This window comes from Ammospiza caudacuta, chromosome 29, assembly GCF_027887145.1.
Source record: "Ammospiza caudacuta isolate bAmmCau1 chromosome 29, bAmmCau1.pri, whole genome shotgun sequence".
In the NCBI taxonomy this organism is placed as follows: Eukaryota; Metazoa; Chordata; class Aves; order Passeriformes; family Passerellidae; genus Ammospiza; species Ammospiza caudacuta.
This window is the reverse complement of record NC_080621.1, coordinates 1,044,900-1,061,296: the sequence shown is the minus strand read 5'-3', so window position 1 is coordinate 1,061,296 and position 16,397 is coordinate 1,044,900. Positions and strand designations below refer to the sequence as shown.

The following is a 16,397-nucleotide window of genomic DNA, read 5'->3' as shown; positions in this document are numbered from 1 at the left end:
CACCCCGTTCCTTTTTTGGGGGTTTTTACCCCAAATTTTTTGGGGTTCCGGGTTTTTTGGGGGTTCCATGTCCTGAGGGGTGGCACAGCTACCTGAGGATGATGAAGGTGTCCCCCTAAACCCTTTCCAGGTGTTCCCAAATGTCCCCAAACATCCCCATTGAAAATGAATCGCGCACACAACGGGATCGGTTTTGGGGTCACCCCGCTCCCGTTTTTGGGGTTTTTACCCCAATTTTTTGGGGGCTTCCGGGTTTTTTGGGGTCCCACAGGTGCCCAGGGATGCTGAAGGCCTTGATGTCCTCCCAAACCCCTTCAGTGTCACCTCAGTGTCCCCAAATGCCCATTTTGATAACACAAATCGCACACACACACCGGCATCGTTTTTCGATTCATTTTTTTGGGGTTCTCCTCCCGTTTTTGGGGTTTCATTTGGGGGTGCCGGGTTTCTTGGGGTGCCACAGGTGCCCGGGGATGGTGAAGGCGTCCACGCTGCCGCTCATGGTGCGGGCGGGCAGGCGGCAGAAGCGCCGCTGGTCCGACTGGTACTTGTAGAGCGCCTCCACCATGGCCAGCGGGACGGAGCGCGGCCCCGAGCCCGAGAGGCGCCGCAGGCTCGGGGGGATCCCCCCCAAAGCGTAAACGCCCCGGAATTGGCAGCCCCCGTCCCGGAACAGGATCAGGAGTTGTTGGGCCGAGCTCTGCTCCATCTCCTGGGGAAAAAACCAGAAAATTTTGCGTTTTTTTTGGCGATTTTTGGGGTTTTTACGGCTTTTTTTTGGCTTTTTTTGAGCTTTTTTTGGGGTTTTTTTGGAAGTCTTAGGGGCAGCCATGGGGTGATGTGGGGAGACTCATGGGGGATTTGTGGGAATTTTTTGGGATTTTTTTGAGGTTTTTTGGGGTTTTTTAGTGGTTTATGGGATTTTTTCAGCTTTTTGGGGGTTTTTGGGGGGGGATTTTGGCGTTTTTGGAGGGGTTTTTAGGGGCAGTTTATGGGTTTTATTTGGAGATATATGGAATTAATTGGGGGATTTATTTGGGGTTTATTGAGGAGTTTATGGGATTTTTTGGGGGATGTTTTTGGGATTTTTTGGGGGATGTTTTTTGGGATTTTTTGGGGGTTTTTTTGGGTTTTTATGGGATTTTTGGGGCGCTTTCAGAGGCGCTTTAGGCTCGGGGGGATCCCCCCAAAGCGTAAACGCCCCGGAATTGGCAGCCCCTGTCCCGGAACAGGATCAGGAGTTGTTGGGCCGAGCTCTGCTCCATCTCCTGGAAGAAAAAATTTGAAAATTTTGCGTTTTTTGGGCGATTTTTGGGGTTTTTACGGCTTTTTTTTGGCTTTTTTTGAGCTTTTTTTGGGGTTTTTTTGGAAGTCTTAGGGGCAGCCATGGGGTGATGTGGGGAGACTCATGGGGGATTTGTGGGAATTTTTTGGGATTTTTTTGGGGTTTTTTAGTGGTTTATGGGATTTTTTCAGCTTTTTGGGGGTTTTTTGGGGGGGATTTTGGCGTTTTTGGAGGGGTTTTTAGGGGCAGTTTATGGGTTTTATTTGGAGATTTATAAAATTAATTGGGGGATTTATTGGGGGTTTATCGAGGAGTTTATGGGATGTTTTTGGGATTTTTTGGGGGATGTTTTTTGGGATTTTTTGGGATTTTTTGGGGATTTTTTGGGGCTTTTATGGGATTTTTGGGGCGCTTTCAGAGGCGCTTTAGGCTCGGGGGGATCCCCCCAAAGCGTAAACGCCCCGGAATTGGCAGCCCCCGTCCCGGAACAGGATCAGGAGTTGTTGGGCCGAGCTCTGCTCCATCTCCTGGGGAAAAAACCAGAAAATTTTGCGTTTTTTTGGCGATTTTTGGGGTTTTTGCGGCTTTTTTTGGCTTTTTCCAGCTGTTTTTAGGAGGTTTTTTTTGCCTTTTTTGGGGGATTTTTGGGGTATCTATGGGGGATTTGTGGGGGCATCTATGGGGTGATCTGGGGACACTCATGGGGGATTTATAGGATTTTTTTTGGGGTTTTTTTGAGTTTTTTTTTTGGGTTTTTTGGGGTTTTTGGGGCGTTTTTAGGGGATTTGGGGGGGATTTATGGGGGTGCTGTGGGGGATTATTGGCGATTTTTGAGGGGTTCTTTGGGGACTTTAGGGGATTTTTCTGGGGGTTTTATGGTTCTTTTGGGGGATTTATGGGATTTTTTGGGGGATTTATGGGATTTTTTGGGGGATTTATGGGATTTTTTGGGGGATTTATGGGATTTTTTGGGGTTCTCTTGGGGATTTTTGGTGGGGATTTTTGGCATTTTTTGAGGTTTTTTTTGGGTCCTTAATGGGTTTTTCTGAGGAGATTTTTGGGGGATTTATGGGGTTTATTGAGGAGTTTATGGGATTTTTTGGGGGATGTTTTTTGGGATTTTTTTGGGGGTTTTTTAGGGGTTTATGGGATTTTTTCAGCTTTTTTTGGGGTTTTTTGGGGGGATTTTTGGCGTTTTTTGAGGGGTGTTTAGGGGCAGTTTATGGGTTTTATTTGAAGATTTATGGAATTAATTGGGGGATTTATTTGGGGTTTATTGAGAAGTTTATGGGATTTTTTGGGGGATTTTTTGGGGGATGTTTTTTGGGATTTTTGGGGGGGTTTTGGGATTTTTTGGCAATTTATATGGCTTTTTTGGGGGGTTTGGCTGTTTTTTGGGTATTTTTCACCTTTTTTGGGGTTTTTTTTTGGTTTTTTTCCCAGGGGGCATCTATGGGGTGATCCGGGGGCATTTAAAGGATTTTTTTGGGATTTTTTGGGGGATTTTTGGGCCATTTTTTGGGATTTTTTGAGTTTTTTAAAATGGGGTTTAATGGGGGATTTGTGGCACTTTTGAGGCGTTTTCTGGGGGGGTTTTCGGGGTTTTATGTGTTTGTATTTGGGGTTTTATGGGATTTATTGGGAGATTTTTGGGGGGTTTTTTTGTGCCTTATTTGGGGTTTTTTGGGGGATTTGTGCAGTTTTTGGGGGGAATTTTTGGCGTTTTTTGAGGGGTTTTTAGGGGCAGTTTATGGGTTTTATTTGGAGATTTATGGAATTAATTGGGGGATTTATTTGGGGATTTATTGGGGGTTTTTGGGGTTTTTTTGAGATTTTTTTGGGGGATTTTACGGGGTTTTTCAGAGGTATTTGGGGCCATCAATGGGGTGATCTCATGGGGGATTTATGGGATTTTTTTTTCAGTTTATTGGGATTTTTGGGGTATTTTTGGAGGTTTTGGGGGGATTTTGGGTGGTTTTGGGGTCTCACCTGCAGCACTTTGTTCCTTTGGAATCTCTGTGGGATTTTGGGGTTTTTTGGGCTCCTTTTGGGGTTTTTTGGAACCCCTGTCTCGCTGTGAGGTTTTTGGGGTATTTTTGGTGGTTTTGGGGTCTCACCTGCAGCACTTCGATCCCTCAGGCAGATTTAGGATCGCTGTGGGATTTTGGTGTTTTTTTGGGTTACTTTTGGGGTTTTTTGGGCTCCTTTTGGGGTTTTTTGGGCTCCTTTTGGGGTTTTTTCTGTTCCTTTGCTGGCTGTGAGGTTTTTGGGTCATTTTTGAGGTGTTTTTGGGGTCTCACCTGCAGCACTTTGTTCCTTTGGGGTCGCTGTCGCATTTTGGGGTTTCTTTGGCTCCTCGTGGGAATTTTTGGGCTCCTTTTGGGGTTTTTTGGGTTCCTTTTGGGATTTTTGGAACCCCAAGCTTGGTGTGAGGTTTTTGGGGTGTTTTTGGGGTTGTTTTTGGGTCTCACCTGCAGCACTTTGCTCCTTTGGGATCGCCACAAGGATTTAGGATCGCTGTCGGATTTTGGTGGTTTTTGGGCTCCTTTTGGGGTTTTTTTTTTGCTCCTTTTGGGTTTTTTTGGAACCCCAAGCTTGCTGTGATGTTTTTGGGGCGTTTTTGGTGTTTTTGGGGTCTCACCTGCAGCACTTTGGCCCTCAGGGGGGCGTTGGGGGTCCCGGCCAGCACACAGTGGGCGAGGGCGTTCTGGATCAGCGGCCGGTTGGACCTGGCCGTGGGCTCCTTGTACAGGCGAGGACCTGGAGGGGAAATTTGGGGTAAAATTGGGGGATTTTGGTGAAATTTGGGGTTCAGAGAGGGAAAGTTGGGGATTCTGGGAGGTTTTAGGGGGATTTTGGGGGTTTTTAGGGGCATTTTTGGGGTTTTGGGGGGGATTTGGGGGCTCTGGGTCAGCGGCCGGTTGGAGCTGGCCGTGGGCTCCTGGTACAGGCGAGGACCTGGAGGGGAAATTTGGGGGATTTTGGGGAAATTTGGGGAGTTTGGAGGAAATTTGGGGGATTCGGGAAAAAATTGGGGGGTTTTGGGGGCAAAATTGAGGGGTTTTAGAGGGAAATTTGAGGGGTTTAGGGGGGAAACTGGGATATTTTAGGAGGGGATTTAGGGGGATTTAAAGGGAAATTTGGGGTAAATTTGGGTGATTTTGGGGAAATTTGGGGAGTTTGGGGGAAATTTGGGGGATTTTGGTGGAAATTTGAGGGGTTTTGGGGGCAGATTTGAGGGATTTTGGGGGAAAACTGGGATATTTTAGGAGGGGATTTAAAGGGAAATTTGGGAGAAATTTGGGGCATTTTGGGGAAATTTGGGGATTTTGGGAGGTTTTAGGGGGATTTGGGGTCCCAGGGGGTTTTGGGGTGATCTGGAAGGATTTTTGGGGTTTGGGTGAATTTGGGGAGGGGTCTCACCCACCCGTGTGCTCCAGCCCTGATGAGGGTCCCAGAGGATTTTTGGGATTTTTTGGGGATTTTTTCGGATTTTTTTGGGATTTTTTGGGGATTTTTTTGGATTTTTTTGGGGGATTTTTTGATTTCTGGGGTGAATTTTTGGGGTTTTGGTGAATTTGGGGAGGGGTCTCACCCACCCGTGTACTCCAGCCCTGATGAGGGTCCCAGAGGATTTTTTGGGGATTTTTTCGATTTTTTTGGGATTTTTTCGTGAGTTTTTGGGGGATTTTTTTATTTTTGGGGTGAAATTTTGGGGTTTTGGTGAATTTGGGGAGGGGTCTCACCCACCCGTGTACTCCAGCCCTGGTGAGGGTCCCAGAGGATTTTTGGGATTTTTTGGAGATTTTTTCGAATTTTTTCGGATTCTTTTCGGGATTTTTGGGGGGATTTTTTTATTTTTGGGGTGAATTTTTGGGGTTTGGGTGAATTTGGGGAGGGGTCTCACCCACCCGTGTACTCCAGCCCTGATGAGGGTCCCAGAGGATTTTTTGGGGATTTTTTCGATTTTTTTGGGATTTTTTTGGGATTTTTTCGGGATTTTTGGGGGGATTTTTTTATTTTTGGGGTGAATTTTTGGGGTTTTGGTGAATTTGGGGAGGGGTCTCACCCACCCGTGTACTCCAGCCCTGGTGAGGGTCCCAGAGGATTTTTGGGATTTTTTGGAGATTTTTTCGAATTTTTTCGGATTCTTTTCGGGATTTTTGGGGGGATTTTTTGATTTTTGGGGTGAATTTTTGGGGTTTGGGTGAATTTGGGGAGGGGTCTCACCCACCCGTGTACTCCGGCCCGGGTGAGGACGGGTTCCAGTCCTGGTCCCACTCCCGGCCTGGGGGGGGGGCTCGGTTTGGGGACCCCGGCCCCGAGGGGGACCCGGCCCGGCTGGGGGGGAGAGAAAATGGGGAGAGACCCCAACCCAAAATTACCCAAAATTCACAACCTGGGCCCAAAATTCCTGATCTGAGCCCAAAATTCCCAATCTGACCCCAAAATTCCCAATCCGAGCCCAAAATTCCCAAATCTGACCCCAAAATTCCCAATCTGATCCCAAAAATTCCCACCCAGACGCCAAAATTCCCCATCTGGCCCTAAAATTCACAACCTGACCCCAAAATTCCTGATCCGACCCCAAAATTCACAATTCAACCCCAAAATTCCTGATCTGACCCCAAAATTCTCAACCTGACCCCAAAATTCCTGATCTGAGCCCAAAATTCACAATTTGACCCCAAAATTCCCAAATCTGACCCCAAAATTCACAACCTGACCCCAAAATTCCTGATCCGACCCCAAAATTCACAACCTGATCCCAAAATTCACAACCTGACCCCAAAATTCCTGATCTGACCCCAAAATTCCTGATCTGAGCCCAAAATTCACAATTTGACCCCAAAATTCACAACCTGGCCCCAAAATTCCCAATCCAACCCCAAAATTCACAATCTGAGCCCAAAATTCACAACCTGGCCCAAAAATTCCTGATCTGACCCCAAAATTCCCAATCTGACCCCAAAAATTCCCACCCAGACGCCAAAATTCCCCATCTGGCTCCAAAATTCACAACCTGACCCCAAAATTCCCAAATCTGACCCCAAAATTCCCGATCTGACCCCAAAATTCACAATTTGACCCCAAAATTCCCCATCTGGCCCCAAAATTCACAACCTGACCCCAAAATTCCTGATCCGACCCCAAAATTCACAACCTGATCCCAAAATTCCTGATCCGACCCAAAAATTCCCAATCTGATCCCAAAATTCCCAATCTGATCCCAAAAATTCCCACCCAGACGCCAAAATCCCCAATCCAACCCCAAAATTCACAATCCCACCCCAAAATTCCCAACTTGACCCCAAAATTCCCAACCTGACCCCAAAATCTCCTCCCAAGACCCCCAAAATCCTCCCCAAATTTTTCCCCAAACCCCAAATCTGCCCCCAAGACCCCCAAATTTCCCCCAAAATTTCCCCTCAAACCCCCAAAATCTCCTCCCAAGAGCCCCAAATTCCACCCTGACGCCCCCAGACCCAAATTTACCCTCCCCGAGACCCCCAAATTTCCCCCAAAATTCCTCCCAAGACCCCAAAATTTCCCCCAAATCCCCCCAGACCCAAATTCCCCCAAAACCCCAAAATTTCCCCCCGAATTTCCCAACGCCCCCAGACCCCAAAATTCCTCCCCAAATTTTCCCCCCGGACCCCAAAATTTCCACTAAAAATCCCCAAAATCTCCCCCTAAAAAACCCCAAATTTTCCCCCAACCCCCCCAGACGCCCCCAGACCCAATTTCCCCTCCCAAGACCCCCAAATTCCCCCCTAAAAATCCCCAAAATTTCCCCCCAAATCCCCTCCCAAGACCCCCAAAATTCCCCCAAATTTCCCCCAAAAAACCCCAAATTTTCCCCCCCAACCCTTCCCAAGACCCCCAAATTTCCCCCCAAAATCCCCAAAAATTTCTCCTGAAACCCCCAAATCCCCCCCAAATTCCCCCAACCCCCCCAGACGCCCCCAGACCCAATTTCCCCCTCCCAAGACCCCCAAATTCCCCCCTAAAAATCCCCCAAATTTTCCCCTAAAATTCCCAAATTTCCCCCCCAAATCCCCAAAATTTCACCCAAATTTTATCCCAGGACCCCCAAAATTTCCCCCAAATTTCCCCAAACTCCCCCAGACCCAAATTCCCCCTCCAAGACCCCCAAATTTCTCCCCCAGACCCAAATTCCTCCCAAGACCCCCAAATTTCTCCCCCAAATTCCTCCCAAGACCCCCAGATTTCCCCCAAAATTTTCCCCCAAAATTTTCCCCCAAATTTCACCCAAATTTTCCCCCAAGACCCCAAAATTTTCCCCCAAATTTCCCCCAGACCCCCCCAGACGCCCCCAGACCCAATTTCCCCTCAAACCCCAAAATCCTCCAAATTTCCTCTAAAACCACCAAAATTTCCCCCAAAACCCCAATTTTTTTCCCCAAAACCCCCCAAATTCTCCCCAAATTTTATCCCAGGACCCCCAAAATTTCCCCCAAATTTCCCCCAGACCCCCCCAGACGCCCCCAGACCCAATTTCCCCCCCCCCCCCTCACCTGGTGCTGCGCCCCCCGCCCGGCTCAGCCACGCTGGACAGGGACAGAGAGCTCTGGGAATAGACCTTGGACAGGCGGGAACCTGGGGGGAAACGGGGCAGACCCCAGACCCAAATTCACCCCGAGACCCCAGACCCAAATTAACACAGACCCCAGACCCAAAAAACCCCAAAAAACCCCACAAAAATGCGAGACCCCAGACCCAAATGAACCCCAAAATCAGGGACAGAGAACTGGGAATGAACCTTGGATAGGGGGGAAATGAGGGGGGAAATGGGTGAGACCCCTCCCCAAATTCACCCCGAGACCCCAGACCCAAATTAACACAGACCCCAGACCCAATTCCAAAGCCCCCAGCCCCAATTGAAGCCCCCAGCCCCATTTTAGGGGTTCCCCCGAAGCCCCCAGCCCTATTACCGAAGCCCCCAGCCCCAACTGAAGCCCCCAGCCCCATTTCTGAAGCCCCCAGCCCCTATTCCGAAGCCCCCAGCCCCATTTGAAGCCCCCAGACCCATTTTAGGGGTTCCCCATTTGAAGCCCCCAGTCCCAATTCCAAAGCCCCCAGCCCCATTTCAGGTTCCCCATTTGAAGCCCCCAGACCCATTTTAGGGGTTCCCCCGAAGCCCCCAGCCCCATTTCCGAAGCCCCCAGCCCCATCTGAAGCCCCCAGACCCATTTTAGGGGTTCCCCATTTGAAGCCCCCAGCCCCATTTCAGGTTCCCCATTTGAAGCCCCCAGCCCCATTTCCGAAGCCCCCAGCCCCATCTGAAGCCCCCAGACCCATTTCAGGTTCCCCATTTGAAGCCCCCAGCCCCATTTGAAGCCCCCAGCCCCATTTGAAGCCCCCAGCCTCATTTCAGGTTCCCCATTTGAAGTCCCCAGCCCCATTTGAAGCCCCCAGCCCCATTTCAGGTTCCCCATTTGAAGTCCCCAGCCCCATTGCCGAAGCCCCCAGCCCCATTTTAGGGGTTCCCCCGAAGCCCCCAGCCCCAATTCCGAAGCCCCCAGCCCCATTTCAGGTTCCCCATTTGAAGTCCCCAGCCCCATTGCCGAAGCCCCCAGCCCCATTTCAGGTTCCCCATTTGAAGCCCCCAGCCCCAATTCTGAAGCCCCCAGCCCCAATTCCGAAGCCCCCAGCCCCATTTGAAGCCCCCAGCCCCATTTCAGGTTCCCCATTTGCAGCCCCCAGCCCCATTGCCGAAGCCCCCAGCCCCAATTCGTACCCAGCAGCCCCTTGGGGGGGCTCCTGCCCAGGGCGGAGTCGTCGCAGCACCGCGGCCGCCGGGAGCCCCCTCCCCTCAATTGGGGCTGGGGGGGGGCGCGGGGGGCGGCTTTTGGGGCGGGGGTCCCGCGGGGGGGGCGCAGAACCTTCTCCAGCTCCTCCATCAGCCGCAGCTGCTGCCGCCGCTCGTACTCCAGGCGCGTGAACTCCCCCCGCCGGGACCCCTCCCCAAATTGGGGGGCCGGGGCAGGGGGCCTGGGGGGCAGGGCAAAGTCAGGACCCCTCCCCTAATTCGTTAAAGGGGGGGAAATGGGGAAAAATGGGGAAAAAATGGGGAAAAAATGGCAAAAAAAGGGAGGAAAAGGGAGAGACCCCTCCCCAAATTCATCCTTGAGGGGGTAAATGGGGAGAGACCCCTCCCCTAATTAACCTCGAGGGGGAAAATGGGGAAAAAAGGGGGAAAAATGGGAAAAAAATGGGGAAAAAATGGCAAAAAAAGGGAGGAAAAGGGAGAGACCCCTCCCCAAATTTGTCCTCTGGGGGTCTTAGGGGAGGATAAAAGGGTCAGGACCCCTCCCCAAATTGGCCTTGAGGGGGTAAATGGGGGAAAAAGGGGAAAAATGGGGGGAGAAAAAGGGAGAGACCCCTCCCCAAATGACTCCAGGCGCGTGAACTCCCCCCAGCGGGACCCCTCCCCAAATTGGGGGCCGTGGGGGGGGTGGGCAGGGGGTCTGGGGGCGGGAACAAAGTCAGGACCCCTCCCCTAATTCGTTAAGGAGGGAAAAATGGGGAAAAAATGGGAAAAAATGGGGAAAAACGGAGGGAAAATGGGAAAAAAAGGGGGGGAAAAGGAAGAGACCCCTCCCCAAATTGGGGGGGATGGACAGGGGCCTGGGGGGTCTGGGGGAGGGGAAAAGGGTCAGGACCCCTCCCCAAATTAACCTCGAGGGGGGAAATGGGGAAAAATGGCAAAAAAAAGGGAAAAAACGGGGGAAAAACAGGGAAAAATGGCAAAAAAAAAAGGGGGGAAAAGGGAGAGACCCCTCCCCAAATTCATCAAGGGGGGATAAACGGAGAGAGACCCCTCCCCAAATTGTCCTCGAAGGGGCAAAAGGGTCAGGGCCCCTCCTCAAATTCATCAAGGGGGGGAAAATGGGGGAAAAAAGGGAAAAAAATGGGGAAAAAAGGGAGAGACCCCTCCCCAAATTCACCCAGAGACCCCTCCCCAAATGACTCCAGGCGTGTGAACTCCCCCGGCCGGGACCCCTCCCCAAATTGGGGGGCGTGGACGGGATGGGGGCGAGAAATGGGTCAGGACCCCTCCCCAAATTTTGCACCTCCTCCAATTTTAAGGAGCCCCCTCCCCAAATTTTGGATCCCTCTCATTTTTTGGAGCCCCCTCCTCAATACTGGACCCCTCAATTTCTAGAAGCCCCCTCCCCAAATTTTTCTTACTCCTCCCAATATTTAGGAGCCCCCTCCCCAAATTTTGGATCCCTCCCGTTGTTAGGGGCCCCCTCCCCAAATTCTCTCCCCTCCCATTTTATTGAGCCCCCTCCCCACATTTTGTAACCCCCCCCCCATTTTTAGAAGCCCCCTCCCCAAATTTTGAACTCTCCCATTTGTAGGAGCCCCCTCCCCAATTTTCCCCCGCCTCACTTTATTGAGCCCCCCCCCAAATTTTTCTCCCTCATTTTCAGTCCCCTCCCCCCATTTTTAGGCGCCCCCTCCCCAAATTTTGAACCCCTCATTTCTGAGACCCTCCCCGCCATTTTTGAAGCCCCCTCCCCAAATTTTGGCCCCTCCCCCCCCCCCTCCTCACCTGTCCGGTTCCGGTTCCGGTTCCGGTTCCGGTTCCGGCCCCGCCCCCCAGAGGCGGCGCTGCCGCAGGGGGGGAGGGGCGCGGCGGGGGGGGGAGGGGTCGGGGGCGGAGTCATCGAGCTGCGACAGCGACAGAGATATCGCGATATGGGGACAGACAGGGACAGAGATATCGCGATATGGGGACAGCGACAGCGACAGAGATATCGCGATATGGGGACAGCGACAGAGATATCGTGACATGGGGACAGACAGGGACAGGGATATCGCGATATGGGGACAGGGATATCGCGATATGGGGACAGGGATATCGCGATATGGGGACAGACAGGGACAGGGATATCGCGACATGGGGACAGGGACAGAGATATCGCGACATGGGGACAGACAGGGACGGGGGGCCAGACAGAGGGACACGGGCACATGAGGACATGGGGACAGGATCCCTCAGTGTCCCCAATGTCCCCAAATGTCCCCAAATGTCCCCAGTGCCACCTCCATCCCCTCCCTGTCCTCCCAGTGTCCCCCCAGTATCCCCGGTGTCCCCAATGTCCCCAACGTCCCCAATCCCTCAATGTCCCCAGTGCCACCCCCCCGTCCCCCCAATGTCCCCAGTGTGTCACCAATGTCCCCAATACCCCCCAATGTCCCCAATGTCCCCATTGCCCCCAATGTCCCCAAATGTCCCAAAATGTCCCCACCATCCCCAAATGTCCCCAATGTCCCCAATCCCCTCAATGTCCCCAATGCCCCAATGTCCCCAATGTCCCCAAATGTCTCAAAATGTCCCCAATCCCTCCAATGTCCCCAAATGTCCCCAATGTCCCCAATCCCCTCAATGTCCCCATTGCCCCCAATGCCCCAAAATGTCCCCAAATGTCCCCAGAATGTCCCCAATGTCCCCAGTGTCCTGAACATCCCAAACCCCCCAAATCCTCCAATCCCCCCAACATCTCCAATGTGTCCCCAACGTCCCCAAATCCCCCCAATGTCCCCAAATGTCCCCAATTTCCCCAAATGTCCCCAAATGTCCCCAATCCCCCAATGTCCCCAATGTCCCAAATCCCCCCAATGTCCCCAATGCCCCAAAATGTCCCCAATGTCCCCAATGTCCCCAATCCTCCCAATGTCCCCAAAGTCCCCAAATGTCCCCAATTTCCCCAAATGTCCCCAATGTCCCCAATCCCCCCAATGTCCCCAAAGTGTCCCCAGTGTCCCCAATGTCCCCAATCCCCCCAATGTCCCCAAAGTGTCCCCAGTGTCCCCAATGTCCCCAATCCCCCCAATGTCCCCAATCCCCCCAATGTCCCCAAAGTCCCCAAAGTGTCCCCAAATGTCCCCACTGTACCTTACAGAAGAAGCCCACGCTGGCTCTCTGCCCCCCGTTTCCCCCCTCGGTTGGGGACCCCTCCAGCGAGTCCCCTTCTCCTTCCTCCTCCTCCTCCTCGTCCTCGTCCTCGTCCTCGTCCTCGTCGTCCCCGCGGTGTCCGCGCTGTCCCCGCGGTGTCCCCTTGTCCCCAGGGGACAGGGACGCGTCGCTGGTGCCATCCCCACAGGCCCTGGCACGGAGGGGACCCTTGGGGGAATCGGGGGGCGCTGGGGGGGGCACGGGGGGTCTCTGTGGGGAGGGGAGGGGGGGAATGTCACCAGGGTGTCCCCAAAGTGGCACCAGGGTGGCACCAAAGTGGTGTCAAAATGGCATCCAAGTGGGGACAAAATGGCACCAAAGTGGGAAAAAAGGGGTGACAAAGTGGGGACAAAGTGTCCCCAAAGTGGGGCCAGAGTGGCACCAAAGTGGGGACAAAGTGGGGCCAAAGTGGGGACAAAGTGTCCCCAAAGTGGCACCAGAGTGTCCCCAAAGTGGGGCCAGAGTGGCACCAAAGTGGGGACAAAGTGGGGCCAGAGTGGCACCAAAATGGGGACAAAGTGTCCCCAAAGTGTCCCCAAAGTGTCACCAAAGTGGGGCCAAAGAGGGGCCAAAGTGGGGACAAAGTGGCACCGAAGTGGCAAAAAAGGGGTGACAAAGTGGGGACAAAGTGTCCCCAAAGTGGGACCAAAGTGGCACCAAAGTGGGGACAAAGAGGGGACAAAGTGGGGACAAAGTGGGGACAAAGTGGGGCCAGAGTGTCACCAAAGTGACAGCAAAGTGGCACCAAAGTGTCACCGAAGTGTCACCAAAGTGTCCCCAAAGTGGCACCAGAGTGGGACCCCAAATCTGACCAAAATCTGACCTGAATTTCCTCAAATCTTTCTTACCCAAATCTGACCCGAATTTTCCTAAATTGGACCTGAATTTCCCCAAATTTCTCCGAATCTGACCCAAATCTCACCCGAATTTCCCCAAATTTGACCCAAATCTGACAGGAATTTCTGCCATATTTTCCTAAATCTCCCCAGTTTTCACCTAAATCTTATCTGCTCTTCCTCCTCCTCCTCCTCCTCCTGCCCATCAGCGAAGCTCAGCGAGCTGCGGGTCTGAATCTGACCCAAATCACCCAAACCCGACCCGAATTTCCTCAAATCTGACCCAAATTTCACCCGAATTTCCTCATATTTGACCCAAATTTTCCCCCAAACCTCACCTGCTCTTCCTCCTCCTCCTCCTCCTCCCGCCCATCGGCGAAGCTCAGCGAGCTGCGGGTCTGAATTTGACCCCAATCACCCAAAACCTGACCCGAATTTCCCCAAATCTGACCGGAATTTCGCCAAATTTGACCCAAATTTCACCCGAATTTCCTCGAATTTTCCCCGAAACCTCACCTGCTCTTCCTCCTCCTCCTCCTCCTCCTCGCGGCCCTGGGCGAAGCTCAGCGAGCTGCGGGTCTGAATCTGACCCAAATCACCCAAATCTGACCTGAATTTCCCCAAATCTGACCCAAATCTGACCGGAATTTCGCCAAATTTGACCCAAATTTCACCCGAATTATCTCGAATTTCCCCCCAACCTCACCTGCTCTTCCTCCTCCTCCTCCTCCTCGCGGCCCTGGCCAAAGCTCAGCGAGCTGCGGGTCTGAATCTGACCCAAATCACCCAAATCTGACCTGAATTTCCCCAAATCTGACCCAAATCTGACCGGAATTTCGCCAAATTTGACCCGAATTTCACCCGAATTTCCTCGAATTTCCCCCAAACCTCACCTGCTCTTCCTCCTCCTCCTCCTCCTCCCGCCCATCGGCGAAGCTCAGCGAGCTGCGGGTCTGAATTTGACCCCAATCACCCAAAACCTGACCCGAATTTCCCCAAATCTGACCGGAATTTCGCCAAATTTGACCCAAATTTCACCCGAATTTCCTCGAATTTTCCCCCAAACCTCACCTGCTCTTCCTCCTCCTCCTCCTCCTCGCGGCCCTGGGCGAAGCTCAGCGAGCTGCGGGTCTGAATTGGACCCGAATCACCCAAAACCTGACTCGAATTTCCCCAAATCTGACCCAAATCTGACCGGAATTTCGCCAAATTTGACCCAAATTTCACCCGAATTTCCCCCCGAACCTCACCTGCTCTTCCTCCTCCTCCTCCTCCTCGCGGCCCTGGGCGAAGCTCAGCGAGCTGCGGGTCTGCACGGGCACCTGGCTGGGCGAGAAGCGCCGCAGGTGCGGCAGCGAGTCCACGTCGTGGGGCGGGCTCAGCACCCGCGTCAGGGGCGGCAGCCGCAGCTCCGCGGGCCGGGGGCGGCGGGGGCTGCGGGGCGGCGCCTTGCGAGCCCCTCCTGTCGCGATTGCGGCCGCCGCTGTCGCGACAGAACCCGCGGTGGTTGTTGCTGTTGTCGTTGTTCCTGGTGGTGTCGGGTTTCCCGCGTTGTTGTTGTTGCTGCTTCCTCCTCCTCCTCCTCCTCCAACTCCTCCTCTCCGTGCGGGCGCAGGGGAGCCCGGAGCGTTTTTTGGGGAGCTTTTGGTGGATTTGGGGAGCGGGATCACCCAAGCCTGGGGGGCTCCGTGCGGTCTCTGCTCCAGCAGCCGCTCCTGCTGTTGGGTCAAACGCTGCATGTCCAACTGCAGAGAGCTCAGCGCCGCGCTCAGCCTGGCCACGGCGGCTTCGTATTGCCCTGGAGGGGCGGCTTGAGGCGGTTTGGAAGCCCCCAGACTCAATTCGTCCTCGGGGAGCGCTGGCGGAGCCCCCTCCTCGCTCTGGCGGAGGCGCTGCAGAGCGCTCTGCCCCAGGCGCTGCCGGTGCTTGGCGAAAATGGCCTCGATTCGCTTCTTCTGCGCCTCGATCGCTCGGCGCTTCTCCTCCAGACGGGCCCCGAGCTGCGACATTTCCGCGCTGAGACCCCCCCCGGATTCTGGGGGACCCCCGGGAGGGGTGGAGACCCCCCCCAAATCAACGCCGGGGCCGCCGGGCGGGTTCGCGGGCGCGGCTTCTTCCAATTTCTTCTTGCGCTCGGCGAAGCTCGTCATGGGCCGGGGTGGGGTTTGCGAGGGGTTTTGGGGGAAATTTTGTGGGTTTTGAGGGAAATTTTGTGGAAAACTTTGAAGATTTTGAGGAAAATTCTGTGAATTTTGAGGGGGAATTTGAGGAGGATTGTGAGGAAAATTTTGAGAATTTTGAGAGGGGTTTTGAAGATTTTGAGGGGGATTTTGAAGATTTTGAGAGGCATTTTCAGGAAAATTTTGAGGATGATTCTGAAAATTCTGAGGAGGATTTTGAGGAGGGTTCTGAGGAGGATTGTGGGGGTTTACACCGAAATTTTGGTGGTTTTGAGGCTCGGGGGAGTGAAGGAAAAACGCATCGGGGGCCCCGTCGGGCAGCAGGCGCTCGGAGCTGTGGATGATCTGCAGCGCCTCCTCGATGCTGGGGGGCTCGGGGGGCTCGGGGACCCCGTTGGGGAGGGTTTGGGGGGTCCTCAGGGGGGGCAGGGGGTGGCTGAGGCTGTCGGAGCTGGCAGAGCGGGCCAGGGTCCCCGCTGGCACCCCCACGGGGTTGCCCATGACGATGTCGACGTCGCTGTCCAGGCCGAAGGGGATGCTGAAGGAGACGGCTTGGGAGAGAGGGTGGCTGCAGGAAAATGGGGAGGTTTGAGGGGGGGACACCCCAAAAATGTCATTGAGGTGTCCCCAAATTTACCCAGTTAAAATCTGCACTCAAATCGGAGAAAAATTGCCTCAAATTCGAGGAAAATCGGCCCAAATTTGACCCAAAATTGACACAAGTCACCTCAAATCGGACTCAAATTGCCCCAAAATGGATCCAAATCCGCTCAAATCACCCCAAAACTGACCTCAGTCACCCCAAATCACCCCAAATGGGACCTAAATCACCCCAAATCCCACCCAAAACTGACCCAAGTCATCCCAAATCTTATCCAAATTTCCTAAAATCACCCCAAAACAGACCCCAGTCACCCCAAATCTGACCCAAATTATCCTAAATCTGACCCAAATCACTCCAAATCCCAGCCAAGACTGATCCCAGTCATCCCAAATTGCCCCACATCACCTCAAATCACCTCAGGTCACCCCAAAACTGACCCAAGTCACCCCAAACTGACCCAACTCACCTCCAAACTGACCCAAATCCCCTCAAATCACCCTAA

At 53.1% G+C, this 16,397-nt stretch overlaps 1 protein-coding gene across 1 annotated transcript in view; it reads right to left on the bottom strand.

Moving 5' to 3' along the window:
- Nucleotides 1-407: 407 nt before the first annotated feature.
- CAMSAP3 (calmodulin regulated spectrin associated protein family member 3) overlaps nt 408-16,397 on the bottom strand; it is a 33,181-nt gene continuing 17,191 nt past the window's right edge. Inside the window, exons 12-19 of the mRNA XM_058821367.1 lie at nt 14,362-15,859; nt 12,216-12,485; nt 10,869-10,987; nt 9,048-9,301; nt 7,825-7,906; nt 5,520-5,626; nt 3,927-4,045; nt 408-712 (exon numbers count right to left, since the gene is read on the bottom strand). Coding sequence (XP_058677350.1) covers nt 428-712; nt 3,927-4,045; nt 5,520-5,626; nt 7,825-7,906; nt 9,048-9,301; nt 10,869-10,987; nt 12,216-12,485; nt 14,362-15,859 — 2,734 coding nt within the window. The 3' untranslated portion in view covers nt 408-427. The remainder of the gene's footprint in view (nt 713-3,926; nt 4,046-5,519; nt 5,627-7,824; nt 7,907-9,047; nt 9,302-10,868; nt 10,988-12,215; nt 12,486-14,361; nt 15,860-16,397) is intronic.